Genomic DNA, 27,880 nt, shown 5'->3' with positions numbered 1-27,880 from the left:
TAGAATAAGTCTCTAACTTCCACCTAGAGGAAGGATCAGAGAATTTGAGCCTCTTGGGGATGTTATGTTATTTGGTAGATGACCAGATCCTTTGTCTTAACACATACTCATCTTCTCCTTGTTGCCTCTTTCCGGCTAGAAATGGGCAGCTTCGTGGAACACCGTCTGGCAGAGCTCCCACCAAGACCAAGCTAGCCTCGTCTTCCGCACTGCAGACCAAGTGGCTCACACTTCAATCGCGAAAGCTGGTAAGAAATGCAAAATGCATTTTTAAAAGATCTTCCTCCTTGGTAAAACTGGGGGGGGGACCCTAAAAGTACCCTACTTTCATGTCTTTTTTCTGGATTATGATCTACATAGAGAGTAAGAAAGAAGACAACCATGGAGATAATCTAAAGTGAGCTAAGTAGCTAAATGTACTATCATCCCTCAAAAGCTGGAAACAAGATACATGGCCAAATAAAGTAGACTATTGGGGCACCTGGGTGGCTCAGTAAGTTAAGTGTCTGTCTTCAGCTCAGGTCATGATCTCAGAGTCCTGGGATCAAGCTCCGCGTCAGGCTCCTCTCATAGTGGGGAGTCTGCTTCTCCTTCTGCCCCCAGTCCCACACCCAGCTGTGCATTCTCTCTCTCCCTCAAATAAAATATATAAAAAAAAAAAAGCAAACTATTAAAAAAAAAAAAAAAGGAATGGACATTGTAGGCAGTGAACTCAGAAGTTGTTAGTAACTCAGAAAATCACAGGAAAAGGAGATCTTTCCAAACTGTTACTCACTCCAAGGACTCACGTCAGAGGGGACGGCCAGTTTTCTTGAATTTCCATTTCACTGTGATGACTGGCCCTGCGAGAGAGCTTCTTTTGGGCATGGGCTCTGCACCGTGTCCTAGGCCCCTAGGTTCTGACGGAAACACCAGTGGTTGAACTGCCCTCTGGACACCCAGCATCATGGGACTTTATGCATGTAACAGGAATAGCACCAAGGGCAATAGTGTTAGAAGTTTTCCTTCATTGCCTCAGATCCCTGCTGTCCTGGAGACCCAGCCTCCTGGCCGCCTGTGTTCTGCCCCGGGAACCGAACAGCGGGCAAGTGGGGCCAGTTCCATCTTCCCTTGCTGTAGATCAACTTGCAAAGTCAACAAGACTCATGTAGGCTCCTGCCTGCACTCCCCCTGCCTGACGTGGGACTGCAAACTAAGGGGGATTAATTTGGTAAGAAATAATACACTCCAGCAAAGAAAAGTCTGAGCAAATCTTTATTAAAATGTTTCCATCTTAGCAGGAAAAACCAGAAAGAAACCTAGAGAGACTATTACAACCACGACCTTGTACCCCAAGCTAAGGAGGAAAAAAAAAGTCATCGTATAAATCTTAGCAAATACTTAAAGTACTTAATTTCTATGCTAGTTTGTGCCAACTTAAGCTCCCTCATGGAGATTGCTTCTGTGTCATCTCAAACCCTCAAATAATAAGCTGAAAAATCTTGCATAGTGTTTTCTGTAGGAAACGAAATGGGCCTGAGGCCTCCTCTTTGTCTACTCAACATCACTACTAACAAAGATGTGAATTTGGTATCGAAAATTTTAACCTTTTAAATCTAAATATTAAGTCCAAATACAAACAATTCAAGATATTTGTAATAGGATTTTTTAAAGGCAGATGCTGAGAAATGTGGGTCCCGATAATCCCAAAGCAGGAAAAAAAATCCAATAAAAGGCAACTTTCTGGAGTTTTTACTGAAGATGGGAAAGAAAATGTGCCCATGAAGCCATCATTTCTGAGAAAAGTTTGTCACTTGGACATGGATTCCACCAACTAGCGTGTTTGCCTGACGCTCATGCTGGTTTTGGCGGACGGACGTGCCGGTTCTCAAAGCACAGCGCCAGTCGGTAGCCCTGTACCCCCTGCGACACCTGTGCCCAAGCACCTGCAGATCTGCATTTCCCCAGCAAAACAATAAAAATCTAAATGAAACCTAGCGGTTCTTCCAGCTGAGGCTCTAGAAGGCCCCAGGAAGGACGGTGCTTGGGAAGGAGGCCTTGGCTCCACATACTGGTGGCTTATGGAGTTTTTTAAGACACACAAGAAGCATAGTGAGGCCGCGAGGTTGCAGTGACCCCTGGGCTTTGGTGGGTCTTGGCTCCCCACCCAGCAAGCACCACAGAGGGTCTGCCCATAGGACGAGGCAGTCAGACCTGTGCCTCCTGATTACAGAAGCCCAGCTTTCCTTGCAGGTATCCTCAAGGACAGCAGCAAAACCGTCCATTAAACCAATATTTCTGTTAAGTTTATTCTCCTTAATAACCCAGTAATCTGGAGTTAAACGGGTCCTCAGCCTCTTCTTTCAAGCCAACCCAGCCCTGCCCTCTGCCCCCATATACACACACCCCGTTCCCCTCCCTCCTCTGTCCCTTGACCCAGCCCCGACCCACTCTGATGTTCCCTTTTCTCCCAGGACCGCCACCCCCACTGCCTCCCTGAGCCCCAGGCCTTGAGACTCTACCGCCTGAGACTGTAAGTCTGGCCGGCCCTGAGAACAGGAAACGAAGGAGCAACTGTGGGAACAGATAGCTCAAGACTCTGGCGTGGGTCTGCCCGTGGAGGTACGGTAGGACACCCCATCCATCTCAAAACGACAGAGGTCAGGGCAGGGCATCACAGGCCCTGGGACAGCTCAGTCAGGCTGCTGCTTGCTCCAGTGAATGAAATGAGGCAGAGAAAAAAAAGCACCTGGGCCATAGGTCTGTCTGCAACAGTGGCATCAGTATCATCACTAAAATCCCTATAATTCCTTCTCCAAAAGGAACAGAAATGGATAAAGAAATGAGAAAGGATAGAAGGGAGGGATGGAGGGAGAGAGGCAGGGAAGAGGAAGAAAGGAAGGAAGGGAAGGAGGGAGGAGGGAAAGTCTCTCACTCTAGTTTGGGGTGCAAAGTATTGTCATAACGTGACCATTCCAAATTGATGTGAATCCTGTTCCCTGTTTTAAATCCTGTTTTAAATCCCAGCATCAGGGAACAGGATTCCTAGGCAGGAGCACACCCTAAAAGCCTTCCACAGAGAGCGTGTGGTTGAGTGCGTAGGCATCACCATCCTCGTCCTCCAAAAGCAGCTTGTCGATGGTCAGAGAATTCATGGCTCTCCTGGGGTCCTCCATGTCCTGAAGGACTGGCTCGGGGATGGAGATGGGCAGCTGTACGAACTGGGGCCCAGGCAGGGCTGGGGCCGGAGGCTGGTACTGCAGGGTGGAGGTGGGCAGCGTGGACAGGGGCTGAGGCCACGGGAAATAGGTGAGAGGTGCCTGGTGCTCCGGGCCGTCCAGCTGGGGCCCCACGGTGGGCGCAGCTGCGCTTCTCGTCTGTGATGGGGAAGACACAGGACCAAGGGTTAGCAATGCTGGGGGGACCCACTTATCCTTGCCTGTCTTTGTCCTCGTGGGGGTCTCTCCATCCCCCTTGCCTGCTGTCTCCCTCCAGGGGCTCTGTCTCCACCTGCTCAGAGTCTCCCCCAAGGGAGAAGCCACACAGACTTCAGCTGGGTCCCTGACTGTGTCCCTCACTAGCTATGTCCTCACTCATGCTCCCTCCCCAAGCATCCGTGTTCTCCTCCGTAGAGAGAGTTAGGAATAAGACGGGGCCGAGCTGATTAGAGACACGTTTCCAGATCTTACTGAATATACATTCCATCCCAACTTCAGGTATACTAAAATGTGGGTGGGGGGACCTGTACATCTTAAAAATCAGTGGAAACAAGCCTGTCCTGTGGCATAGTAGCTGTGTCCCAAAAGTGGTCACTGTTCTGCCTAGACACAAAGACAGTCCTGGCCCCATACGGCACCTCTGACATCCTGGGGTCCACCTGGTCTAACACAGCTCCACTCCCCTCCTTTGTGCTCTGAGCCAGACCTGGGTGCTGGGGAAGCACCACTCTGTTACTAGACAAGACTTTCCTTAGAGCTTCTAGCACCTTCCATATCCTCATCCTCCTCCGTCTCTGAGCTGGGCCCCCCCTGGTTGTCCCAGGGCCATCTTCTCAGGTGCCCTGCAAATAGTGCCTCTCCCCTGTGCAGCAAGCTGAGGTCAAGCCTGCACGAGAGGCAGGGCCTGGATCCCTACTGTCTCCTACAGCTGAGGAAGCAGGTGGAAGAGGAAGGTCCCTGCATGAAATGATGTGAGCGAGGCCCAGATCTCCCCCTGCTGCCCCTCGTTGCCCCTGTCCAGTTGCCGCTGTGTTCTGAGAGCAAGCCATTAGAGTTCACTTTAATGGGATGAGCTTATTTCAGTTTCCTGGGAATCTTGTGACAAGGCAGATTTCGGTCCAGGAGGTCTGGGGTAGGGCCTGGGATTCTGCATGTCCAGTCAGATTCTTGGTGATGCCGGTGTGGCTGGTCCAGGGGCTGCAGTGTGAGTAGCAAGTCTCTAAGGTATTTTCCTAGAGAATGCTGGAGCTGGAAAGGGTCTCTGAGGCCTTCCAGCCTCCCAACAAAGCCTTACTATTTCCAGTACTTTAAAAATGCACAGGGCAATCCTTTTTTTGAGTCATAAACCCATGCAGGTCACTGCGACAGCACGGTTTCTTGGCTCAGAGATGGAATCCGTCAACCCAGTGCTACACAAGGTCTTAGCTCCTGCTCTTCACGCGTGCTGACTGGTAGCTTGAACCAGCTTTGATGGATTCGTTTACAAAGCAATAAAACAAATAAATTATTTCTTAATAAATAGAGATACATAGAGCCTTTCAAAGTAGGAGGTGGGGCTAATGAAAGATAATAATGAAATCCTTGAGATCCTTGGGACTGAAATGACTGGGGCCAGTTAGATGGGCCCCTACCACCCCACCCAAGGCTCCTGATAGGGAAATGAGTTGCTTGGGAAAGGAGTTGAATTCACTCCGTCCTAACCAGCATCATGTAGGCCCCACAACTGGTTCACTGGGTAGCCAGGGGGCATGGGGTAGGAGGGCTTCTGGGGGCCCTTGCCTGGATGATGATGAAAAGGTGGGAGCGTCAGAATGACGCTGAGCCCTTGAAGGAGATGGGTGGGAGGCAGGGAACCCAAGCAAGCTCCAGCATCAATGTAGGCATTGCAGCTACTCCTGAGTCTACCTGCCCCAGTCTTCCCTGAACTGAAGCTGGATACAGCGGTACCTGTAGGCCTCTTCTCCTCTGAACACTTGGGGGATTCCCATTCCTTTGGTCAAACAGGTACCACTCATGTAAAAGCATCTCTCGTGCTTTCTTCGTTCCTTTCCCATCTGGTACTTGGAGGCCGCCCTCGGTTAATGTCGCTGGCTGACCTTAGCCAATCATAATAACATTTATGGAGTGTTTTCTGTATGCCAGGGATGATGCCAAGTCCTCCGTAAGCATCATCCCAGTTGATCCTGACATCAGCCCTCTTGTTAGTATTCCCAGCTCACAGATGATGACACCAAGGCTCAGAGAAATTAAGTCACCCAGTCTCGGGTCTCATAGCTCCTAAGTGAAGGTGCAGTGATACGAACCCAGGCCATCTGATGCTAGAGGCAGCACTCAAAACATTGCCCTGCGGGTGGGTCTGACTTCATCAGCAGTAGTTTTCTGTGGGGTCCCTGGGTGCCTCAGTCGGTTGAGCATCCAACTCAGTTTTGGCTCAGGTCTTGACCTCAGGGTCATGAGATGGAGCCCCGCTGAGCTCTGTGCTCAGTGAGGAGTCTGCTTGAGGACTCTCTCTCTCCCTCTACCCTTCCCTCCACTCATATGCGTGATCTCTCTCTGTCTCTCTAAAAATCTCTTTTTTCCCCCAAAGATTTATTTATTTGACAGAGAGCAACACAGTGAGAGAGGGAACACAGCAGGGGGAATGGGAGAGGGAGAAGCAGGCTTCCTGCCAAGTGGGGAGCCGGATGCGGGGCTCAATCCCAGGACCCTGTGATCATGACCTAAGCCTAAGGCAGACGCTTAACAACTGAGCCACCCAGGCACCCCCCTAAAAATAATCTTTAAAAAAAAAGTCGTTTTCTGAAAAGTTGTATCACCTGTTGCTTAGCCCCAAGCTCACCTGGAAAATTCCATTGCTAAGTGAACAATCACCCCACCCCAAGCCACCTGAACAGAAAGAGAACACGGACTCTGGTCCAAGGCCCTGTGCACACCTCCCTGATACCCCATTCACTGAAAACTTAAACTTCTAACCAAGACTTGCTGCTTTGGGGGCAGCAGAGGAGATTTAGGGCAGAAAGGCTGGAGAACACCCAAACCCTGAGGTGCCTGAGGGATGACAAGGGTGGCCCTAGGCCTTCTTTGTGGAAGCTCTTTTAGGTCACTGGGAACAGGAGCTGGCCTCCCTGCAGGCGGGGTGGGCTTGACGACTCCATTATCCTGCAGGTCAGTAGCAGGAATGATTGGGGTCAGGAAGTCAGCCCGCGTTCCACGGGGGCCCTTGGCCTGGGTTGGTGCAGCCCTGCGCTTGTCAGACCTACCGTGACATTGGTGATGAGCGGCTGGGACGCGTAGGTCAGCACGGAGGAGGGCCCCACCACTGTGTAGCTCGGGCACATGGGCTGCACGTACATGTCCGCTGAGTAGGGGCAGCTGACAGCTTCGTGGGACACGTATTCCGTGTAGGGTGTCCACGGGGCCAGGGGTTGGAGGGTCGCCGGGGCAGGCTGGGAGAGCCAGCCGGCACACAGGGCGCCCTCCTCGGTCACCGTGGAAGCAGAGACCTCCATGTCAAGGCAGGAAGGACCTGCGGGAAGAAGGAAAGAGCAGAGCTGCAGGTGTCTCCGGGATGGGCCTGCGGGGCATCCCCAGGGCTGCGGGCGCGCTTACCCACTGTGGTGTAGGTCGCCAGGGGCTGGTGGGGCAGCACCACCTAGAGGGAGAAGGGAAGACGCGGATCAGCTCTCAGCTCTCTCCAACTGGCCCTCCTCAGGAAACAGCCCACCCACCAACCGTCATCCCCGTACTTAGGGGGATTCGTGTTTCCATTTAACAAGAATCTGTGCACTTAGGGAACTGGCAGGGTCCCCTTCCTGTGGGAAGCCTCCAGCTCAGGCCGGGATTGTGGGAGTTCTCCTCCCCCCCCAAGTCCCCCTGCCCCCGGCTGAGCCAGCCAGCCCCAGCCAGCCCCTCCCCTTCCTCCTACTTTTACGGGGATCCCTGACTCGTTCCACCCCGGGACTGTTCTTCATCAGCCACACCATGGTAACGTGTCACCTGCCTGGCCCGAGAGAGCATCCCGTACAGCAGGGAAGCACACTCCCATCCCACCCCGTGGGGCACTAAGCCGCACACGCGTGTGCACACACACTGGCCGCGGTGGCCCGCTCACCGCCGTCGGTGTGACAGCCGCCCCACTGCTCGCGTGGCCACGTTTCCTCCGGAGCAGTTCCTTCACCGGCTCCTTCACGCGGACCCCCTGGTACGGCCGGGGCGGGGCTGGGGCTTGTTCTGGAGCTGTGGCTGGGAAAAGCAATGTCACTGGTGCTCATGTCCCTCCGGGGCAAGCCCCCAACCCAGGGCGCCCGCTGCCCTCAGCTGTGCCTGAACATGGAGGACCCGTGAGATTTCTGGACAGTTTACCCCCATATCACCCCTCCTCCTGCCCCAAACCTTCTATGGCTCCTTTTCATCCCACCGATTAAGGCCTGCAAACTTCATGTGCAATGGAAAGTCCCGGGCTGTGTTAGCTCAACCCATTTTCTCACCACTTTGCACAGAAGTGCTACGTACACCCCAACTCTGGCCAGGCGTGAACCCCGACTTCTCTTCGTGTTCCTTGCATGTCTCATGTCCTCATCTTTTTTTTTTTATTAAGATTTTATTTATTTATTTGACAGACAGAGCTCACAAGTAGGCAGAGAGGCAAGCAGAGAGAGAGGGGGAAGTAGGCTCCCCACTGAGCAGAGAGCCTGATGTGGGGCTCCATCCCAGGACCCTGGGATCATGACCTAAGCCGAAGGCATAGGCTTAACCCACTGAGACACCCAGGCACCCCTCATATCCTCGTCTTTACTTGAGATTTCCCATGGTCAGGATTCCTGCTTACACTTCTCAGCCTCCTGACCAGTCCTGGCTGAAGACCTAGTACAACCGTACTGGCCGCCCACGGCTGCCCACAGAAGTGGCTTCCTCTTCGGTCTCTTAGACCCGTGGGGAGGTCAGCATAGGGGGCGCTAGAGACTGGCCTAAGAGTAGGGACTCTGAGTCCCTATGGTACAGGCCTTGACAACTGCCCCTGCCCCGTTCTAGCTATGTGAACCCCTCAAGTTACTAACCCTCTCTGTGTGATTTCCTATAAAGGAATGTCATAAGGAGTCACTGGCCTAGTGAATGAGGACCGTAGTAGGTGCTTGGTATAAAACCAGGTGCAGAGTGAGCATGTCGTAAGTTTGCAGTTGGCTGTGTAATAACCAGTAATAATTTGGTTGTAAATTTCTTGTGCCCCAGCTAGATTATGAACTTGTCCAGGTGAGCTATTGTGCTTCTTTCTCGATATCCTCCCAGGGGGCTTGTCCATAGCAAGCTCAGTAAGGTCTTTGTTGATTAACGGGTTGATGGTGATTTGAAATGTGCTGCCCTTTAGAATGTGCCCAGACCTTTAGAATGGGCTGTGCCGAATGGTTCCTGGGGTTCTCTGCAGCCCGCAGGACAGAGGACACATACCCGATGCTGAGCCACATACTTGGGACCAGAAGGTGTCCAGCCTTGTGGCTGTGTGAAAGTTCACTGTGCCTTTTGTCATCAAAGCTGGGAAGCCAAAGCACTGGGCTGGAACAGGGCACCTCCTGGCCAGGGAGAGCAAGCCAGCAGGAGTCATGGCTGGGCTGTGACTGTCTACCCACCCAGATGGCCCACAGTCTAGGGCCCCGGGCCTTTAAAGGGCAGGCTTCGGTCAGCCAAGAAGAGTGAGTACCACTGGCCCTGGGGACTCACACGGGGAGTCCATTATCATCCAGTGATAAGGGCTCCAGGGACCTGGGCTCTGATCAAAAGTCTGAAAGCCTGGGTACCTATTAAACCCGGAACCACAGTGCAGCTCTGGCTGAACTTTGCTCAGTAAATACCCAGCTGATAAGAACCTAGGCCTGACCCAGCACAAACCTCCAGCCATGCTCCAGGCACACACACAGCCTGACCTGGAAGCCTAGCAGGCAGAGAGAGGCAGCAGGAGAAGGGAAAAGGGGCGTGCAGAGCCCTAGAGACACACGATGCAGAGAACCCCTGACTCAGGTGCAAGGCGGCTTCCTGACCCCGGCGAGCAGCAGAACTGACCAGGAAGGGATGCACAATGCGGTTACCCAGGCTCCCAGAGAGTTCTCATTCTGAGGGATGTTGATGTGGGCCTAGGAATCTATATTTTAAAATACAGATTTTTAGCTTCAGATTCTGAAGCTCTGCTGGGTTAGAACCACTGATAATTCATCCTCGATCTCATACCAGAATCCCTCTCTAACGTCCTAATAGATTGATTATCCTTTTCTTGATTTCCCCCATTGTAAGGGATCTCTACCGATGCTCATTCATTCTCTCAACTATCCTAGGGCACTAAGAACACATTACTGAATGGCACCACAGTGGGCCCTGCCTGCCTCTTGCATCTCCTGGGGGAGACAGCAATGGAACAGCTGTGAGGACGTGTGACATGGACACGGACGCCAGGATGTGGAGCCGAGAGACCCAGCCTGCGGCCAGAGCCCCAGGACCACCTGTGAGCAGGTACTCCTGCCAGCAGTGTGAATGGACTTGAGAGCCAAAAATAACCAGTATTCCAGTCGGGCCGTCACTTATAGGTGGGAAGTTCTCAGATGATTTTTTAATGCCCCTGGGCCTCGCTCATTCATGTCCCACAGTGGTGGCGAGGACTCACTGCCATAACACGGGGTGCTCCCAAAGCCATGTCCACCTATGTTACGGGTTCTCTTCCTTCCCCGCCCCAGCCACTTCCGCCTTCCTCTGGGGAGTGACACCATCTGGAAGCTCTTCCGCCGGCTTGACCTGCCACATGGTAACAAGCACCATTTTTCCTGGCATTTGCCTTCTGATGCCGCTCACCATTCATAATCCGTCTACGGCCTTCTCATCTGCACAGTGAGGATCCTAAAGGTACGTGCCAGTTAGGGTAAATGCTTAACACAGAGCTTGCACTGAGGACGCATTAAATAAATGCGAGCCAGTATTATCTTTTGTGTTGGTAGTAGTATCCCTTTCCAGCATCCGGAGACAGATACCAGGTCTCCTGTAGAGTCTGAATCAACATCCCATCCTTCCAGCTGTTTCTTAATGACATGTTCTGAATCCTTGTAACTCTCCTTCTGGGTGCCTCACCCCTGCATACGTCCCATGTGCCACTTCCCCTCTTGATTGTGGATGCCCAGCATTTGCCCCAGAGCCCAGGTGGGGCCTGACGGCCCAGAGAACAGGGCCACCCGCCCTCCCACACTCTGCTCACTCATTCTCAGTCATGCACAGCCACATCGGCGTTCACACCCATCACTCAAGCTGTGTGCCTGCCATTGGGGTTCCAGCTCTCCTGAGGCACAGAGTACAGCCTGAGGTTGTACTTGGGAGAAACTCGGGAACAGGGATATTTGTGGGTCTCAGCAGTGTGGTCACACTCCTGATTCATCTGGGGGACAAGAAAGGCTCGATCCCACAGGCAGGCATTTCAGACCAGCTCAAAGACCGGAATGAGGCTAACCCCCTCTGATTTGCATGTACACTTCTGGGGAAGGGCCCACAGGACTCCCAAGCCCACTCCCTCCCATGAAGTGGACACATCAAACACTTGGCTGCAAAGGGCCCAGCTGGGCATTTCCAGGATCTTGTCAAGTGTCAGCTTCCTGCCTCCTGTTGTTTTCGAATCAATGAACAAAGAGGGCTTGGGGGAGGTGCTGTGAGCAGAGGGTATTGGCCTCTGATGTCTGGACTTCCTCAGAACCCACAGTGTCAACAGGTGTGCCCAGCACAACGGCCATATGGAGACTAGTTTCTAAGTCCCCACCTCTTCCTGCTGCAGTCACAAAACTCCCACAGCTCTCAAGGATCTCCTGCCTACCCACCTATGAGTCCACAACCTGCCGTCAGGGAAGCCTGCAGCCGACGGCAAGTGTGCAGACAGGAGCGAGGGTGCTTCCGACAGTGTCTTTGCAAAGGGACCATGACCCATCGGAATCAGAAGCCTCAGAACAATTCCCAAAGGAGCCCCACGGCCAAGTGTATTTGCAAAGCCAAAACTTGGAATCGGTGCCTTGCACACCGACCTTTGGGAAGCAACAATACACATTTCTAATTCTACAGTAAACACTGTACTCCCTACCAGCACCAGCCTGAGGAACCAGCCCACAGATACAAATTTGGAACAGGAAAAGAACTTTGTCTGAAATGATGATTGCTTTGCCTCGGGGCTTCTGGATCCCTGAGCTGAGCTAGTGTACAGACAACTAAACTAGAATGTTTAAAAGAAAAATTTTAAGATTCTTAAAATAACTTCTCAGAGTAATAATAAGAGGCAAAGAAAATAAACCAGAAGGTCAAGGTGATAATACACGCATAGAGAGGATGAAAGCCCCGTGTCCCAGAGCAGAGTTGACCAGAGGTTTTACAGCCCCTCATCAAACTGCAGCTCCAGGCAGCATGTCCTCCAAGACTGACGCCTCACCATTTCTCCTGCGGTTTGAAGGCCCGTTAAGTCTCCTGGGAGCATCCAAGTGTCCGCCACTGAGAAAAAGTCTTTCCACCTAAACGTGAGCCTTGCTAGGAATCTCCCTTACCACGGCGAGAAGTTCAGCCACGTTACCTTCCCACCACTGGAAGTCAGTCACCAGTGGAATTTGGGTGAAAAACAACAACAAAAAAAAACCCTCATTTACAGAAAAACCTATAAATTTGGCCCCAGCGAGGGCTTCCCTTTTCCAAAACGAGCGACAAAAAAATCTGAAGGTATAAAAAGTCAGCAGAAGACATTTCAGTTCCCCCTGCCACACACCCAGACATGCTCCACATCACAAAAATAAGAGTCCAACAGCTGTTGTTCTTCTGGAGAGCACAGACCATGACAGACCAAGCCGACTGGTCACTCTGCTTGTGTGTCTTTGCACCGAGCTGAGGGAATGTATGGATTCTACTGATTTAAATAAATGTGGCCCTCCAGTTCCTTGAAGAAGGTATAATAAATATCACCAAGCACATATGCAAAATTGTCGGCACTTGTTTATTTAATGACCCCATGCAAACCACATTCATACCACAGTGAGGGAGCTACCGGGCTAAGGATGTATGTCCCTCCTAATGGCTCCTAGTGGAGCCAACACCCCGGCATTTTCACTGTAACTTCCCCAGGCAGCTTTCCGAGTGCCTCGTCAGATGGGTGTTACTTAGAATAGCCTCCAAGATCCTCTGGAAAGAAGACTCTTCTCCTAGCCGCTGTCCTGTTGCAGATTCCCCATGAACCACCAGGGTCTGGCAGTAAGTTGAACACCAGTTAAGATCCCTGCTCTAAAGACTAATTGGAATTCAGGGTGCATTTCTCTCCTCAGGGAGCCAGGAAGAGGCACCCATCTCACCCATCTTGACAATCTAGCTCACTGAAAGGGCTTTCCATTTATAACTGACTGGGTGAGCTCAAGCCTGAAGTCACACAAGACCATTTTGAAAGACAAAATCTTCCTATAGCCCAGAAGGACACATGACACACTGTGGATTCCTCCACGTAACCACAGTAAATATTATTCTCTTTTGCTGCTGAAACTTCAGTATTATTTTTTTTAAAAAAATGACTCTAAGGAGAAAAACAAATAATTTTCTCTTTACGTGTAGCAAAACCAAAAACAAATAATTGAACAATAGGAGTTCAAGCCTAGGGCTAACAAACGTGTCCTAGCTTCTAACTGAAAGCAAAGTCATAAAAGTTGCTGACACTTTTCACTTTAATGTAAAGAAGTCTGTTTGTGTTCTCGGACCAAGGTAGTTGAGGGCATCTGGGAAAGTTTAGCTCAGGTCAGCCAAAGGATTATCCACATCCTTAACTGAAAAGCTAATGTGAGCATTCGTCTTCTGCTGAAGATCTCAGAGTTTTCAAATTTGTTCTTTGCATTCACGGACAATGGCTGATTTTTTTCCAGACAGGAAGAAAGAACTTGGGCTTTGGCCAAAGGCCGGACTTGACACGCTACAGAAAGACTCTCCCGTCCAATTTACACTAGATTGCAGTTTACTTTTTTTTTTTTAATGGAGGCCAACAAAGAGATCTCATATGCATGTAAATGCGGGCTTTCCATCCAGTAACGTTTGAACTGCAAAGGCACTGCAGCCAGGAAGTATCACCACACCACTCATATATTCTAGCAATCTGGATAACACCCAGGGCCGAGTGGACAAAGATAGATCAACAAAAAAGTGCCTTTAAATGTGTTCAGAGGAATGGTGCCTGGGTGACTCAGTCGGTTAAGGGTCTGACTCTTATTTTTGGTTCGTATTGTGATCTCATGGGTCCTGAGATGGAGCCCCTGGACATCTCCACGCTCAGCAGGAAGTCTGCTCGAAGATTCCCTCCTCTGCCAATCTCCCCTCTTGCGCACACACACCCGTGCACACGCACTCTCTCTATCAGATAAACAAATCTTAAAAAAAATAAGGGTGTTCAGAAGATACAAGAAAGTGGAACCTCAACTGAATTACAGCTTGATGCTGCTTGTAAGACTGCTGGGGCAGCCAAAAAGGAACAAGCCATGGGGTCTTGATATGTAGACTGGTGTGTCTCCATCAGGAGAACTCCAAGATGGCGGGTGATCCCAGATTCTCTGGTCTGTTCAGAGAAGAGAAGGGGAAAGTAGTGACATTTCCCCTCTTTGTCCCCATCCTAAGAGCCCCAAGGAGCTCAGTGTCAACCATCATTTGATCAATCATCATTTGATTAGAACCATCAAGTGACTGATCTGCCATGATCCCAGGTGGTCACTGGGAATGGATAGAGAAGAGCTACAGACCTGGGTGGGCCTGAAGGGAACGACCTGAGAAAGAAGAGCTAGGGGAGGATCCTAGAGTACATCTGGGGTGACCACAGAGGCTTGTTCAGTCTTAGAACCACAGAGCCCCAGAGCACAGGGTCTAGGAGCCAAGCGATCCCTGTTTAAGGGAAGTCCCAACCGGCCTGGAATGGCCACCCAGGGTGGTCACACACTCTTCTCGGATTATGTTGGGCTTAAATAGCCAATTTGCATCCACCAAGTTTCCACTCCACAACCTCAGGATTGCCTGGATTAATCGAGTGAGGTCAGCCAAAAGGCCACTAGAACCAGAGCCTTCAGACTGTCTTCATGGGCACTGCTGCTGAGACAGCCTTCCCCCAGGGGCTCTCAGTGCATTCCGCACCATGTGTCCACCTCCCTCCAGACTTCCTACAGAGCGAGCAGAGCACACAAGGCTCTTGGATTCCTCTCTCTACTCCCGGGGACAGTGTCTGTGTTCTGCCTCTTCTTCGTGAAGACTCAGGCATGGTGAATGCATGCACGCTGAAGGTCCCTGTGTTTCCTGGTCACAACCTTAACCCTCAGGAACTCAGCTTTGCACAATTTTCTATGACTGACATGAATGATTTCGTCTGAGGCCTCGCCACAACTTCTGAAATAGGCAGGGGAGGTCTTCACCCTCCTTTCCACTGATGAGGAACACGATGCCCAGAGACGTTAAGTGGCTTACCCAAGTCCACACTTGTAAATAGGTGTATCATCAGCTAAACTCAAGACCTCTGATTCCAAGCTCAGTTCCTCACCGCCTGCCTGACCCTGGCCTGGGCAAGTCCATGTGTTTCTCTGGATAACCCCAGAGATCAGTCATCAAATGTCCCCTGCCTCATTCTGACCCTCATTCCTCATGTCAAAGTCCAGGCTTGGACCACCCTGATCCCGTCCCCTTGACTGCCAGTTTCCCCAAGAAATAGTATTTCCCATCCGAGAGAGGAAAAAGAAGTCAATGAGAAGGTTACCAGCAGTCTGCTCACATGAGTGACGAGAACTGAGAGACCTGAGCAATTCCCCGCAAAGTTTTATTTTTGGTACTTTTGACTGAAATGACAGTGGATAGGTCCACCTGAGAAACCAGCTGCATCTGCCCTTCTCTTACAGAAACTGGGGTCACCGGAGCAGAAAATGCTCCCATCTGAGATACACTGACTCCCAGACTAGGGGACAAGACTTGGAGAGCCCTGGCAGAATATGCCCTGAACAATTACTGGCTAAGCAGAGTCAACCAGGTCCCTGCCATCGTGGAGCTCACTGTCTAGTCAAGTGGGGGATAGACAGTAATTAAATAAATGCGTCAGCAGATCTAGAATCACAAACCATGACAGAGCTCTATCTACCTCATGGCTCAAGGGTCCTGGCTGGTTGGGCTGGTTTCCACCTCCACTTGGTTCAGTGAGACTTACATGAGCAGAAAGCAGGGGTTCCCCAGTCTGTGGGGGCTGCATAAAGAGGAGAGTGCATGAGGCACGGTGGCTCCACCCCCAATGCAGGGAGTCTGGTCTGGGGGGAGGCTCAACCCACACCATGAACACATAAAAAGTAGTCCCGATGTTCAGGGTTCACCCCCAGCCTAGGGACCCTAAATGAACCCCAAAGATGTTTCACCAGCTGGTCCTTTCCTATCTTGGCCAATTAGCCCACTAGAGGAAGACCAGCCCTAGGAACTCCAATTCCAAGATGGAAATCGGCTGGCCCCGGAAGTTCTATACTGTCTCAGATCTAACTTCCTGAGATTCATATTTGTAGGAGCGTTTGAGTCAGGCTACAACTGCTCTCAGGGAAGTAAGAACCCACCTCCATCTAAGGGTGGATTTATTTCAACTGGGAGTGGGGAGAAGCATCTAATGGAACCCTAAAATCCTTGGCATGGAAAAGTGGTATGATGTTGTTGGGACTCAAGCAGACCTAGTTTGGAAAGCCTACTACGTAGCTTATCACTATGTGACCCCTGGCAAATCGCTTAGCATGTATGTGCCTCAGTTTCCCTCTTTGCTAAATGAGAGTAATGACATCCATCTCACGGGATGATCATGAGGATTGTTTGAAATTAACATAGTTAAGCACCTAGTGCATAATGGGTACTAGCAGACAGGTGTATTCCCTACGATCTCAGCCTATCACTCATCAGAGAAGTAGCTAGCCCTGGTGGGATTCTAACTCACCCTTGTCCTGCTATATCCTGATACTGAATTCCCTGAATTCCCTGATACTAAATTCCTGCTATATTCTGATACTGAATTCCCTATCAACACACCCAGAGCCTTCTGCTGCCCGCAAGGCCTGTCTCAGCCTGCCTTCATTGTGCTCTTAGAAGTCATCCCTCGGGCCTGGGCCTGGTGTCCCCAAGCAGCAGGACAGCCATGTTTAGGAAATAGGGGGCCCATGATGGTGCAGAGAAACTAGTCAAGGACCTCATTTGCAAACAAAACAAGCCTGGACAGGAGACATCGGAATCCTGGCACCGGTGTCTTACAGAGATATCATGAACTGAGCAGAAGGACTTCTTTCTTTAGAAGCCAACAGAGGAGTAGGTTTGGGGCAGAGTTAAATTTTTAAAGGGCAACTCCAAGAAGGAGCAACTTAGAGATTTTTGAGAGGCAGACAGTAAGATGGCATGCCTTTGTCCCTGACCTCAGATAGAGCCCCTCAGGGAACTTTTATGTATCTCCCAAAGGACAGGGACAGAGCCATGACTGAGGCCATAGTCATGGTACTTCTCCAAAGGCCTACAAACCTAGGAGCACATATCCCATATGGGATGGAACATGGCAGTATACACGGGAGGGCTCTTTGGCAGTCAGGGAGGGAACTTTTATCCCCTTTCCGAGTAAGGCAGAATTCTGGCTGACATATTGGGCATTGCCTTTACTTTATCAAGAGCAGCAGGGATCAGAATGGGGAAAGAGACCGACTACACTAAGAGCAAAAGACCTTATTGGGGGTGAGCCCACCCCAAGGTGCCCACCCAAATTCTATAGCAAGTTAGCACCAGGGTGAGGACACTGAGCAGAGGAGACAGAATATCTTTCCTTATTAGATTAAGACCCAGAGCCTGAATCCAGAATTGCCAGTCTGATCGAGAACAGGAAAAACCTCTGGTCAGGCAACTGGAGGAGAAGAAACGCCCTTGTTTCTTCCTTGATTTAAACAATATCTAGTTTGGGATTTTCCATACCAACGACATTCTTAGTAAAGAAATCAACTTTTCCTGGTGCCAATTCCTTGGAGGAAGGACTCTTCAGACCCAGCACCAGCTCTATATTCAGGGTCAGATCTCAGTGCTCCAGCCCCGAGGATTGTGGCGACCTGGGGCATAGACTGTGTGAGTGAAGTCAGCCCTCATGACTGATTCATGATGTGAGATAAACTGCCAATCAAGATGAGCTTTTTTGCCAAGTCTCTGGGTACTAACCAATGGTCTCAGGATGTGAGGCCATTTCCCCATGAAGGACTGTGAAGACGTTGTTAGACTAGCAAGCCTGGGAAAGGAGTCACCAAGTCAATCTTTGAGGAACATACCCCTTTCTTTGTTCACAAGATACTGACAAAGACTGGAAACATGACCTTCACAGCTTCAGAGCTTTATGGAGCCCAATACGACATGCTTCACAGTGACTCACTTTGCTCCAGGAGTGTGGGCTTGACCCCAGAAGCATTTAAACCAAGGATCTGTGACTGGCTCTCGGGATCTGGCTGAAGGAGTAGAGGACTGGCCCGGGTCTTGGTTGTCAAGCTGTGATCTAAAAACCTGGAATACAGTGGAGGCACCTGTACTTGCCAATAAAGAGAAGGGAGCAGGGGAGTCTGGGTGTCAATGAGCAATCAGAGCTTCAGAATCCCCCCCAAACTGCTCCATTTTTATTTTCGTATTGGAGTTCTACAGCAGGTTTGGCTTGAATAAAGACATTTGTGTCAGAAAATGTTGTAAACACCAGCCTAGACATCCTTGGGTTTCCTTCCCAATGTTCATATGTTATGTCCTAACATGCCTCTTCATCTCCCAAAATCTAAGCAAGAAGTCTAACTATCATTTATTCTTGAGTGTCTAGATCCAATGCCATATACCCTGGAATACCCTCCCTGATTCCATCTTCCCCTCCCTCCCACTGAAGATAGCGTCTGTCACTGCTTGATTTCTCTACTAAGAATAATCCCAGATTATACTAAGAACGACCCATTATCGGGTTGTTGCGCACATGCGTGGGACAACGGAGGGATGATCGATTTTCCTTCTATGCCTTTCTCTCCTGAATCAGTGTTGCCTTCATCCAGCATTAAAACTTGCTCCTGCTTTCAACTCTCCTTCCTCCCTTTTTTTCCTCTCTCTTCTATCTCCCCAACATTTAGCAGTCCTAGGGAAGTGGTAGCAATCTTTGTACACTTCCTATCTTCCTGTTAAATCTAAGAGTCTTTCTAGAGGATTAAAAAGTAATTCGGCTTTTCTTAAGGGTGGTCAGATCCTTTGTGGTCCCAACACCTGGTCTGAGAATGACTCTGGTTTATCATTCTTTGGCTGCCAGCACTTCCCAGAAAGTGATACTAATGAAACCATTACTAAGAAAGGCAGCACATGGCTGTTTCAGTTTTCAGTATCATTTGTGCTATTTCTTGCAAAATTCAAGGGTCAGTCTCCTGACAGCTAGATCATAAACCTCAAGTCCGATCTCGTGAATTAAAAGAAAACAAACACAGTTTGTCAGGCAGTACCAGCCTGCTGCCTCATGAGGCATGGTAGAAAATGGTGGCCCAAGTTCCCGCTTTGGTCTCCGAATGGCCATCGCAGCCATCGGCCTTAGCCCTGATCACGAGCCCCACCACAAGTTACAAGACTGGAAATGTGTGCCCTGCCGTTTCACAAGAAATGCAGAACTCAGAGGCCACACGAATCACCATCTATAATTAGCTGCATACGTTTTATTCTCAGAGGTAGAGAGAGCGGGAAAATAAGAATAGTAACTAATATTTATGATTGAGCGTTGACTTCATGCGAAGAGCAGTAGTAAACACCTACCACAACCCCATGAAGCAAAGAAGTAAGACCTGTGGTCCTGTTGCATATTTAGGAAGCGGCAGCAGAGTAAGGCAGGAGGGCTTGTCGGGACCGTGCGACCAGTGAGGCCTGGGTCTAGGATTCAGACTCAGATCTGCCTGCCCCAGAGGCTAAGCTTTAAACCACCAACGGCTCAGAAAGAACAGAGACGTCACCTTCTGGTTCCAAATAAACCGCTGTTCTCTATTTGTTGCTTTCCACGCCACAGCACTCACAGGCACACACACGTGCACAAGTGTGAAGGGATCGTCTGACTCTTCCAAAGTCTAGACGCTTCAGAAGGAAAGAAGCACCACGGAGCCAGAAGCCTTGAGGGGTCCCGCCTCAGGCTGCCGGATGGGCTGGGCTTGGGGGGGAAAGATTCTAGGTTGCTCTCTCGCCTCCGAGCCCTCCCACTACAGCTGAAAAGTCTGCGAAAGAGCCCAGTGGAGGACGTATGGACGCAGGGACCTTACTCCTTGCAGTAAGTAACGTGAAACGTCAGGCCGAGTCTGCGAAGGAGGCCCTGGAACCCACCAGCTGGCCACTTCGTTGCTGCCATTGGGTTTCCGCTCCTTGACCTGACCTGGAAGGCCTGTGCCTTCACCCAGAGCACCCTCCCACCCCTTCGGGGTGAGCCAAGGCCCCCAGCAGAGACACGGGACAGCTTTGTAAGACGATATTCAGGCTGACTTACTAACCTAATCTTCAAGCTTCCATCTTGCCATCTGTGAAATGGAGCTTAACCCAGAACCTACCTCGTGGAGCTTAACCCAGAACCTACCTCGTGGAGCTTCTGTGAGGATCACAGGAGAGAATCCATCCCCAGTGTGGTACACGCTGGCAGCTGCCTCACCCCACATCAGCCCTCACCTCTCTTACTACCGAGCCCCACCTTACGAGGATGGGTGTCCGTGTGCCCACGACACAATGACACGATCCTCCCTTGCAGATCCAAGCGGCCGTTAGGTGTCAGTGGTCGTGGTGGGGTGGCAGGAGGTGTGACCTCCTTGCCTTTCTTTGCTCTTCTTCTTCCTTGTCCAAAACACAGATGTGGCTGGAGCTAAAGTGGCATCTTCGAGACTACTTGGAGAGGAAGAGCCCCGTGCTGAGGACAGCCGACCAGAAAGACAGAAGTCTGCACAAAGTCCTGCCCGGCTTACCGGGGACTTCGGTGTGAGAGAACGTGCACCACAGTCTAGTTTAAATCCATCTTGTTTCAGGTCTCTTCACTAGCAACCAAATGCAGTTAAACCAGTGCAACAGATCACTCAGTGCCCTTGGGGTGCCAAGCAAATGCTCGTGCCCCACAGCTGGGATTGTCCCCATGGAAAGGAAGGGCTGGGTGCACAGGCAAACCGTTCAAAGGTATATTAGAAGCCCTTCCCTGCAACTTCTAGGTCAGTAGTTCTCACCTTGGCTGCACATTCGAATTGCCTGGGAAGACTGGAAAATCTAATGCCCGGGGCACTTTAATGAGAACCTCTGGGTTGGGACCTGGACATTCGTATTTTTTAAATTTCTCAGAGGACTCCGACCTGTCGCCACGGTTGAAAAGTACTGCTCTGTGCAGAGGGAGGGATGCTTTCTGTTAGACTAAAGACTAGTGTTTGAAACTTGGATTTATTTTGTATAAGCCTTCAGGAAAGCTCAGCAGTTATAGCTGGAAAAGAACTTGGGTCAAGTTCAATCTCCCTGCCTCTTAGCCACGTAAAGTCGATTCCCTTTTTACAGCCAGAATGCCGAGACCCAGAGTGGATAGGTGGTTTGCCGGGAGCCCCACACGTAATAACCTGTACATTGGAAAGTAAACTCCGTGTCTCCTGCCTCCAAGAACAGTGCTGGTCCATAGCATTACACAACCAGGACAAGAAGATTCCAGTAAAGGCCTCTCCATCCCCGGCAGGCCCACTCGCATCAAGCAATTGTTCTACAAAAATGAGAAAACTAGAACATCGGTAAGTATTCATACTTATAGATAAGTATATTGTACTTATTGTACTTATTCATAACTGTGAAACCTACGTTGATAATCAATCAGCCAACTTTGGTTTGTATGGCTCAAAGTCAGAAATTGGTGGACATAGTAGGAAAATAAACTTCTTTAGAAAGAAGCCAGAGTGGGGGGAAAGAACCTCATACCTTTATTTTGTAATGGAAAGGTTTAAAAGCAAAAATCCACAGAACTTCTAAGCAAATTAAATGAGCAGATTTTTAGCCAGTAAGTGTAGGCCACCTTAGTTCTTTTTTGTTCCTCATCACAGAACGGATTTGCAGATATGAACTGGAAGAGAGATTTCCAAACCTCTGACTTGTGGAGAAAAACAAAGTCGGAGATAAGAGAAAAACAAAGTTGGCATTTTGCTTTAGTAAATACAGGGAGGAGGAAGTAAAGTGTCCACCTTGAAAATGACTGCTCTCTTACCAGCTGATCTGTGTGCCTGGTAGATGTTTGTCTCTTATTTCACTTTCTTCTGGGCTTATGAGTCTGTGTCTGTCCTTTAGACCTTACTTGTCCTTATCAGCAAGAACCACAGAGTCAGTAAATAAACTCGGAGAGACGTAAAGATGCTTACGAAGGGGACAAAGGCTGTAAGACACGATAGAAATGTGAGCGGTGCTCCATAGAACCTGTATTACTTTTTCCTGAGTTTCTGCAAGAGATAGGGTTTCAGATATTACAGGGTTATTACAGGTTTTCCTTAGGTTTAACTGATTTTTTAGCTTCCCTACAAAAATCGGCTACTCAGTGGAACCCTGGAGTAAATCCAGAGTTCTACATTCGTGAGAATTTTGAGACCCTAATTTGTCTATCTGGGAACCTCTGCTCCATTGACGTTGTCTGGGAGCAAAGGCACATCTGTGCTGTGAGAGTTCAACAGTTACTGTTTCGTGTTCCTGTTGTGCCTCCCCGCTCACTGGGGACACGTCTAGGGGACATCAAGACAAGCAGCCAGTTCAGAAAAAAATCAGTCAGCCTGCCTCTCATGATCACGTTAAGTCTTTCCCTTACACAGATAACAACAATAAAAAGCAAGGCGTGATCCATTCATTTTCTAACAAAAGTTAGAAATGTGTTGAGGTTATTGTACACAGTTCCATAGCTATTACAGAATAAGTCAGTCAGATCAAATTTTGGTTTTATGCAAATCATTTAATCAATGGACTGCAAGTTTTATCTCCCACTGGTGTTGGCCCTGTGCATAGGATACAGAGAAACCTAAGGAAACGAGCATGTAAAGTATGACCCATATCATTTAGCCCAGAGGACTGAACTTTTTCTCTAACGGACCAGATAGTGAATATTCTTGGCTTTGTAGTCCATATATATATTCTCTGTGGCACCTACTCAATGCTCCTGACATAGCAAAACCAGCCCCGGGCAATATTCAAACAAAGAGAGATGGCCAAGTTCCAATACAATTTTATTTGCAAAAACGGGTGATGGGGCCAATTGGGCACGCAGACTGCGGTCTGCAGACCTCTGATTTAGACCCTTGGAACACCGTTTGAAAGATTCTGTCACTCAAGAATATTTTGACCAGGCCTTTTTAACTGTTCCAATCAAAGTGTTTGGAAAAGGATAGACCGGAAGGAAGTAAGCAGAACTTTGATCCCTCCAGATGGGCACAGGAGACGTGCCGGACGATGGAAGGTGCACCCTCCCTACTACCCAAAGACTTGATGACACTACCATATTCCCTACTTTTGCTCCGAATAAAACCTCGTAAGGCAGGCATGAAAACCCCCATTTTGCCGAGTTTTCAGAATCGGCAAAGGTTGAACGATTAAGCTGCAGAGCCAGCTTTCAAACCCAGACCTGTCCCACTCCGTTGCTCCTGCCACTCCTGCTGCACTGTGACAAGTTGGCCTGAACGAGGGCCTCTGGTTGGAGCGGCTGTGCCTTCACATCCACGCAGGGCCGGCAGGACCAAGTCCGGGACCCAGAAGGAGAATCTGCCGGCCAGAGAAGCAAAGCTCAGAACCACGAATGGGGCTTGCAGATTTCCACCTCTGTGTGCCAGCAGGTCGGAGCTGATCTCAATCAAAGTCAGTGCTCACGTTTAGTCCACAAACAGGGATCCTGGACCAGGTAGGGAGGAGGCAGCATTTACAAAATGGGTGTTTTCTTAACCCTTTCCAGAACGCCATAGTACAGTCATTTCAGATCATGGCCCGAGGGTGTTTTCTCAAAAAAGAAAGTGCCTTTTCAGCACTCTTGGCGTCTGATTTCAAACTGTGCCCTTCCATCAGGTGATTCTAAGTGGGCTGATGATGCCTCCCTTTTTTACTGGTTCCCCACAGGATCCAGGCACGCAGGTCCCCCCAGTGCCCGTGGCCAAGGGTCTTACTTGGACCCTGGGTAAGGGGATGGGTCCAGTGCCCGGGCCCTTTCCTAATTTCCTTTGAGATGCCAAAGGACAATTAAATAGAATTTTGACGGTGTGCATCTGAATGTGTCGAACTATTCACCCACTTATTCCACAGATGAGCTTACAACGTGGTCTCCCAAGGATGGAGTTTTGCTGGACCCGACTGGCGTCCAGGGTGTGAGCAGGAAACATGCCTCCAGCATCTCTTTTGAAAAACAAAACAAGGGGCGCTTGGGTGGCTCAGTGGGTTAAGCCTCTGCCTTCGGCTCAGGTCATGATCTCAGGGTCCTGGGATCGAGCCCCACATCGGGCTCTCTGCTCAGCGGGGTGCCTGCTTCCTCCTCTCTTTCTGTCTGCCTCTCTGCCTACCTATGATCTCTCTCTGTCAAATAAATTAAAAAAAAAAAAAGAAAAAGAAAAACAAAACAAAACAAAACAAAACAAAAAAACCTGCTACTCTCTTCAGAGGAATTAAGGAAGGAAGAATGTAGTGCATAACCAAGAGTGGGGAACACGGGAGCTCATGAAGGCAGGAACGCAGCCGGTATATCTCAGACACTGAGAGAAACCAAAGCCATCCATACCATTGCGGAGGCATCTCAGCTTACCAAGGTAAGGGTGGCTCTGAGGAATGGGTATAATTTTTACCCTACTTTACGCATGTGAAACCTAAAGATTTTTAAAAAATAAAAATTAAAAAGGAAAGTGACTTGCTCTGAATAAGTAGGAACCAAGGCAAATGTTCCTCAAGAGCTCACATAAAACCCACCAATTCAGCTCTAAGGGTAAGGGCATATGGGCACTCAGCAGCTCCCAGTAAAGACAGGAGTGCCCACCTGCCTTTAGCCGTATAGCTCTCCCTGGGGCTGGCTGCTGTTCCCCTCTCCTTTACATAGCCGTGCACACTGCCCTTGTCAGCGTATCTCTGATTCTCTTGGAAGGAGTCCATAGCTCTCAAGCCCAAATTAAAGTTCATCTCTTTTTATGAAAAAAAAAAAAAATTGCATCTTGCCAGTATCAAACAAAGAGACTTTACAGTCAGAGAAATTTTGAAATCACGCCTCCGAATTATATATTAACAAGCTTAATTCCAGAGAATTTACACAAGAAATAAAGGAAACAATGAGTTGGTGATAAAGTGGCTGTAAGTTATGTTTTAATCAGTGAAAGTATATTTTCAGAACTTGAAGGCCCCCAAGAGAATATCTTTTTCTAAAATAAAGAAACACTCCCCAATTTATCTTTTTCTGTAAATCTAGATTCTCTTACATTAAGTTTGCTTGAAGCAGGGTGTGCATAAACTCATTAAAAGGCATTTTAAAGAGCTAAGCCCCTTTGAAGAGACAGAGCAATTTTTTGGTAATATTTCATTCTTGAGGAAGTACAGAACCAAGCCCCCCAAATGTTCGACTCTCGTGAGGCTGTTGAGTTGACTTTGTTATTTCAAGAAAGGAATGTTGTAGATACTCTCTGTATGCTTTCAATTATTAATAACACGAGTCTCTGTTTGATCCCACATAATGGAAAATAAAGTTCACGATTGTTCCATCCAACCCCAGGGATAAACACGAAGGTTAAAGATAAACCCGCTGCCCCCTTACGCGGGGACACACCAGCCTTGCCACAGAGCACAAAGAATGACAAGAGGCAGGGCAGCGGAGCGAGCCAAGACATGCCTGGCGAAGCCAACTTTGCACACGGTCCCAGGGCACCCGCAGCGACAAATCCTGCCCTCAGCAGAAAGCCAAGCAACCCAGAGAGAAACAGGCCCAAGGAGTAGCACCTCGAGTTCAAGAGCAGCTGTTTGCGAAAAATAAAGCCAGTCATGGAAAGGACTCCATGGCTTCCCCCTCTCGGCCCCAAACCGGTGTCCCATTTGGCTTTTCAGTGTGTGACTCATGAGCTGGCCTTTCCTCCGCACGGTGATTCATGCCTCACAGCGGAGACACGATGAGCTGTCCCACCTTGGAACACTCGTTCGTTCCCCTCCAGCCTGGAAACTTAGCATCACCTCTGACAGGTTGGTTTCTCCATCGGGCTCCGTCGCCCACCTCACCCCTGAGCTGCCCCCCGCCCCCCCAGCTGGGGACCCAGACCCCGGTGGCCTCCATCACGACCACATCCTCTCCGAGAAGTCCCAGGCTCGCTGGGGAGCTCCCGGCGCCTACCTGTGCTGACAGGGCTCTGACAGCCACGGCCGAACCACTTACGTTTTTGCCAGAGCATGGCCTGTGACAGGATGTTGCCTTTTCTCTTTGAAGCAGACAGTTTGGCTTCTTGAATGTGAGGCCTGGGTGTGCTTTCCTCCAGTGTAGCCACGGCTTTGCTCACAGGCTGTTTCCTCAGCTTTTTAAAGGCCCGAGTTCCCGCGGCGCGGGGGCCACCGCGTCATCACATCCTCCCACCTCAGGCACGGGCGCACTTTTTCTTCAGCAAGGCTGCCTGTCACCCCACTGTGTGCGCCCTCGGAGGCCCCCCGGCTACAGACCGCTGGACTCACGGAGCCAGCCAGCTGGATCCGAACAACAACTCAACGCAGAAGGCCGTGGTCATCCAGACACGGCCCCACAGTGCGGTGTGATGCGCGCGGGGAGGGTGAACGTGTCTGTGGGCGTGAGCTGTGTGAGCACGCGTGTCAGGTCTCGGGCCCCTCCACACCCATGATGAGCCCAAAAGACCCCTGGACACCTCTGGGTTCCTTGTGGTGCCCATTCAGCCTTCTCTACCACAGGCATGTCAGCAGGACTCAGTCCGCCATGGGCCCTGCTCAACAGGAAATGCAATTCCCAGGGGTCACTGGTTCTCAACACAGGAGGAAACACCTGTCATCTCTTCAAGCCTCACTAAACAACCTCTTCATTCTTTTAATACTGCTTTTCTGTTTATTCCATTTTGAAACACAGTAGTCCCTCCCTTGTACCCCAGCCACTACCAAAATGGCGAAGCTTAATCATGCCTAAATATGGGGGATACTGGTTCCAGCGGTCCATACACCCATGGAGAAAGAGGCCAACTCAGGGAAGAGAGGAGAAGACACCCGTGCTCTTTAATGATACAATATGAACAGGGCCTCCTTCCTAGTACCCAACTACCTGCTGGCACGAAGCTTCTCAAAGGAAAAGTAGTGAAGCTCACGACTTTATAGCAAATGGGGGTTAGGCCACAGACTCCCTCCCAGTTTGGAAGCTTTCTGCCACTGCATATCTGAATCCACGTGCTCAGGCCCCAGTGACCCAATCATCTGACCCCCGACTATGGCCCCTAGTGCAGGCCCCTTGCTGCTCTGCCCCCCACACTGCTTCAGAGCCCTCTGATACAACTCTGTCCATTAGAAACCAAGGCACGCCCAGCCACCCTGGCTCAGTCATAGGAGGGGTGAGTTCCTAGCAAGGCTGTGCCACTCACTGGTTGTGTCCTCTTCACCAAGTCCTATAACTCTGAGTCTCTGTTTCCTTGCTTATAAAATGAAGAAGCAGTTCTCTGAATGTCTCACAGGGTTCTTAAGAGGATATGCAACCTCACTGGTCCTGCCTCACATTGTTCTGCGTTTTGTCCTATTTCTCCAGGTTCCACGAAATTAAGAAGTTTTTCTTGTTTATCTTGGTCTCTTCTCATGGCCTTGCATAATAATTTCCATGAAGCAGTAATAGCTACTTACTAGGCACCAAGCACTGTGTGAAGCCTTGACTACATCATCTGATCAAGTTACCACAACTCTGTGAGGAAACTTCTGTCCATATGGTTCAGAGAAACAAATGCTCAGGAAATTTAACTGGCCCAATGTCACGGGGCTATTAGGTGATAGGCCGGCTGTCAGACCCAAGTTCATCTTACTAGTGCCGGAGTTTTAAAGAATCACACTGACAGATACTTGTTAAGTTGAAGGCAATGAAAGCCAAATGTCAGCCATGTTTAAAACTTAGAACAGATCAATGGAAAATCTGGGATAATTCTCTGTCCTCTGGAAAGAAGGGAGAAGACAAATCTAGAGGTATCTGACAAGTCAGATCTTATACAGCAGCAGGTAAAAAACAAAGGTCAGGAGATAAGCCAACCATCATGCCCAATTCTAAGCCCTGTGGCCTCTGACAGCTTTGAAGCTTGGGAACCAGATGCCAGCTCAGTGCTTCCAGCAAAGACTCTGGATATCAATGACTACATAGAAGCGGGTCTTTGGGAACCAAGACTTCATCAAAATATCCAATATTTGTTGGGAAGACATTTTGGGTTGCTGAGAATCCAAAAACCAAACTGCATGGCATAGTTCAAAATGGAAGGAGGTGTCCACGTGTATGCAATGCTTCAAGAAATTGAAGAAAACATTCTTTTAATGCCTCTGGATGTCTCAAATTGAGGTGTGCTTACATTTTTTAAAAAGTTTTCATATATCAGAATTAAAACATCTAAAATAATTCAGTAAAGAGCACTGATTTATACTGCAAAAGAATCCTTAGCTTTGCAAAAAGGATTTACAACAGA

The 27,880-nt window shown here is 49.6% G+C and overlaps 1 protein-coding gene across 3 annotated transcripts; it reads right to left on the bottom strand.

Annotated features, from left to right (window-relative positions):
* Positions 1 to 1,240: 1,240 nt before the first annotated feature.
* POU2AF1 (POU class 2 homeobox associating factor 1) lies at positions 1,241 to 26,369 on the bottom strand. Of its 3 annotated transcripts, none has more exons than XM_046016467.1 (5): positions 25,570 to 26,369; positions 7,309 to 7,439; positions 6,807 to 6,849; positions 6,458 to 6,723; positions 1,241 to 3,356 (listed from the first exon to the last, which is right to left on the bottom strand). In XM_046016467.1, exons 1-5 carry the CDS (start codon positions 25,625 to 25,627, stop codon positions 3,042 to 3,044), a joined length of 813 nt encoding a protein of 270 aa, XP_045872423.1. In that variant the 5' UTR covers positions 25,628 to 26,369; the 3' UTR covers positions 1,241 to 3,041. The 3 variants fall into 3 exon arrangements, with proteins under 3 accessions (XP_045872423.1, XP_045872424.1, XP_045872425.1); XM_046016468.1 differs by having other exon boundaries at positions 25,612 to 26,365; XM_046016469.1 differs by lacking the exon at positions 25,570 to 26,369 and adding an exon at positions 8,643 to 8,899.
* Between the last annotated feature and the right edge of the window lie 1,511 nt (positions 26,370 to 27,880).

Source organism: Meles meles, chromosome 8 (assembly GCF_922984935.1).
Source record: "Meles meles chromosome 8, mMelMel3.1 paternal haplotype, whole genome shotgun sequence".
Lineage (NCBI taxonomy): Eukaryota > Metazoa > Chordata > Mammalia > Carnivora > Mustelidae > Meles > Meles meles.
This window is presented reverse-complemented; position numbering and strand designations above follow the sequence as displayed.

What these genes read in the sequence shown, in the direction of transcription:
- POU2AF1 (XM_046016469.1), bottom strand. Translation starts at nt 8,796, where the DNA reads ATGACTCCTGCTGGCTTGCTCTCCCTGGCCAGGAGGTGCCCTGTTCCA. An exon ending in AGTATGTGGCTCAGCATCGG is followed by an intron (nt 7,440 to 8,642) that starts GTATGTGTCCTC and finishes TGCTTTTCCCAG; the next exon opens with CCACAGCTCCAGAACAAGCC. An exon ending in CGGCTGTCACACCGACGGCG is followed by an intron (nt 6,850 to 7,308) that starts GTGAGCGGGCCA and finishes TTCTCCCTCTAG; the next exon opens with GTGGTGCTGCCCCACCAGCC.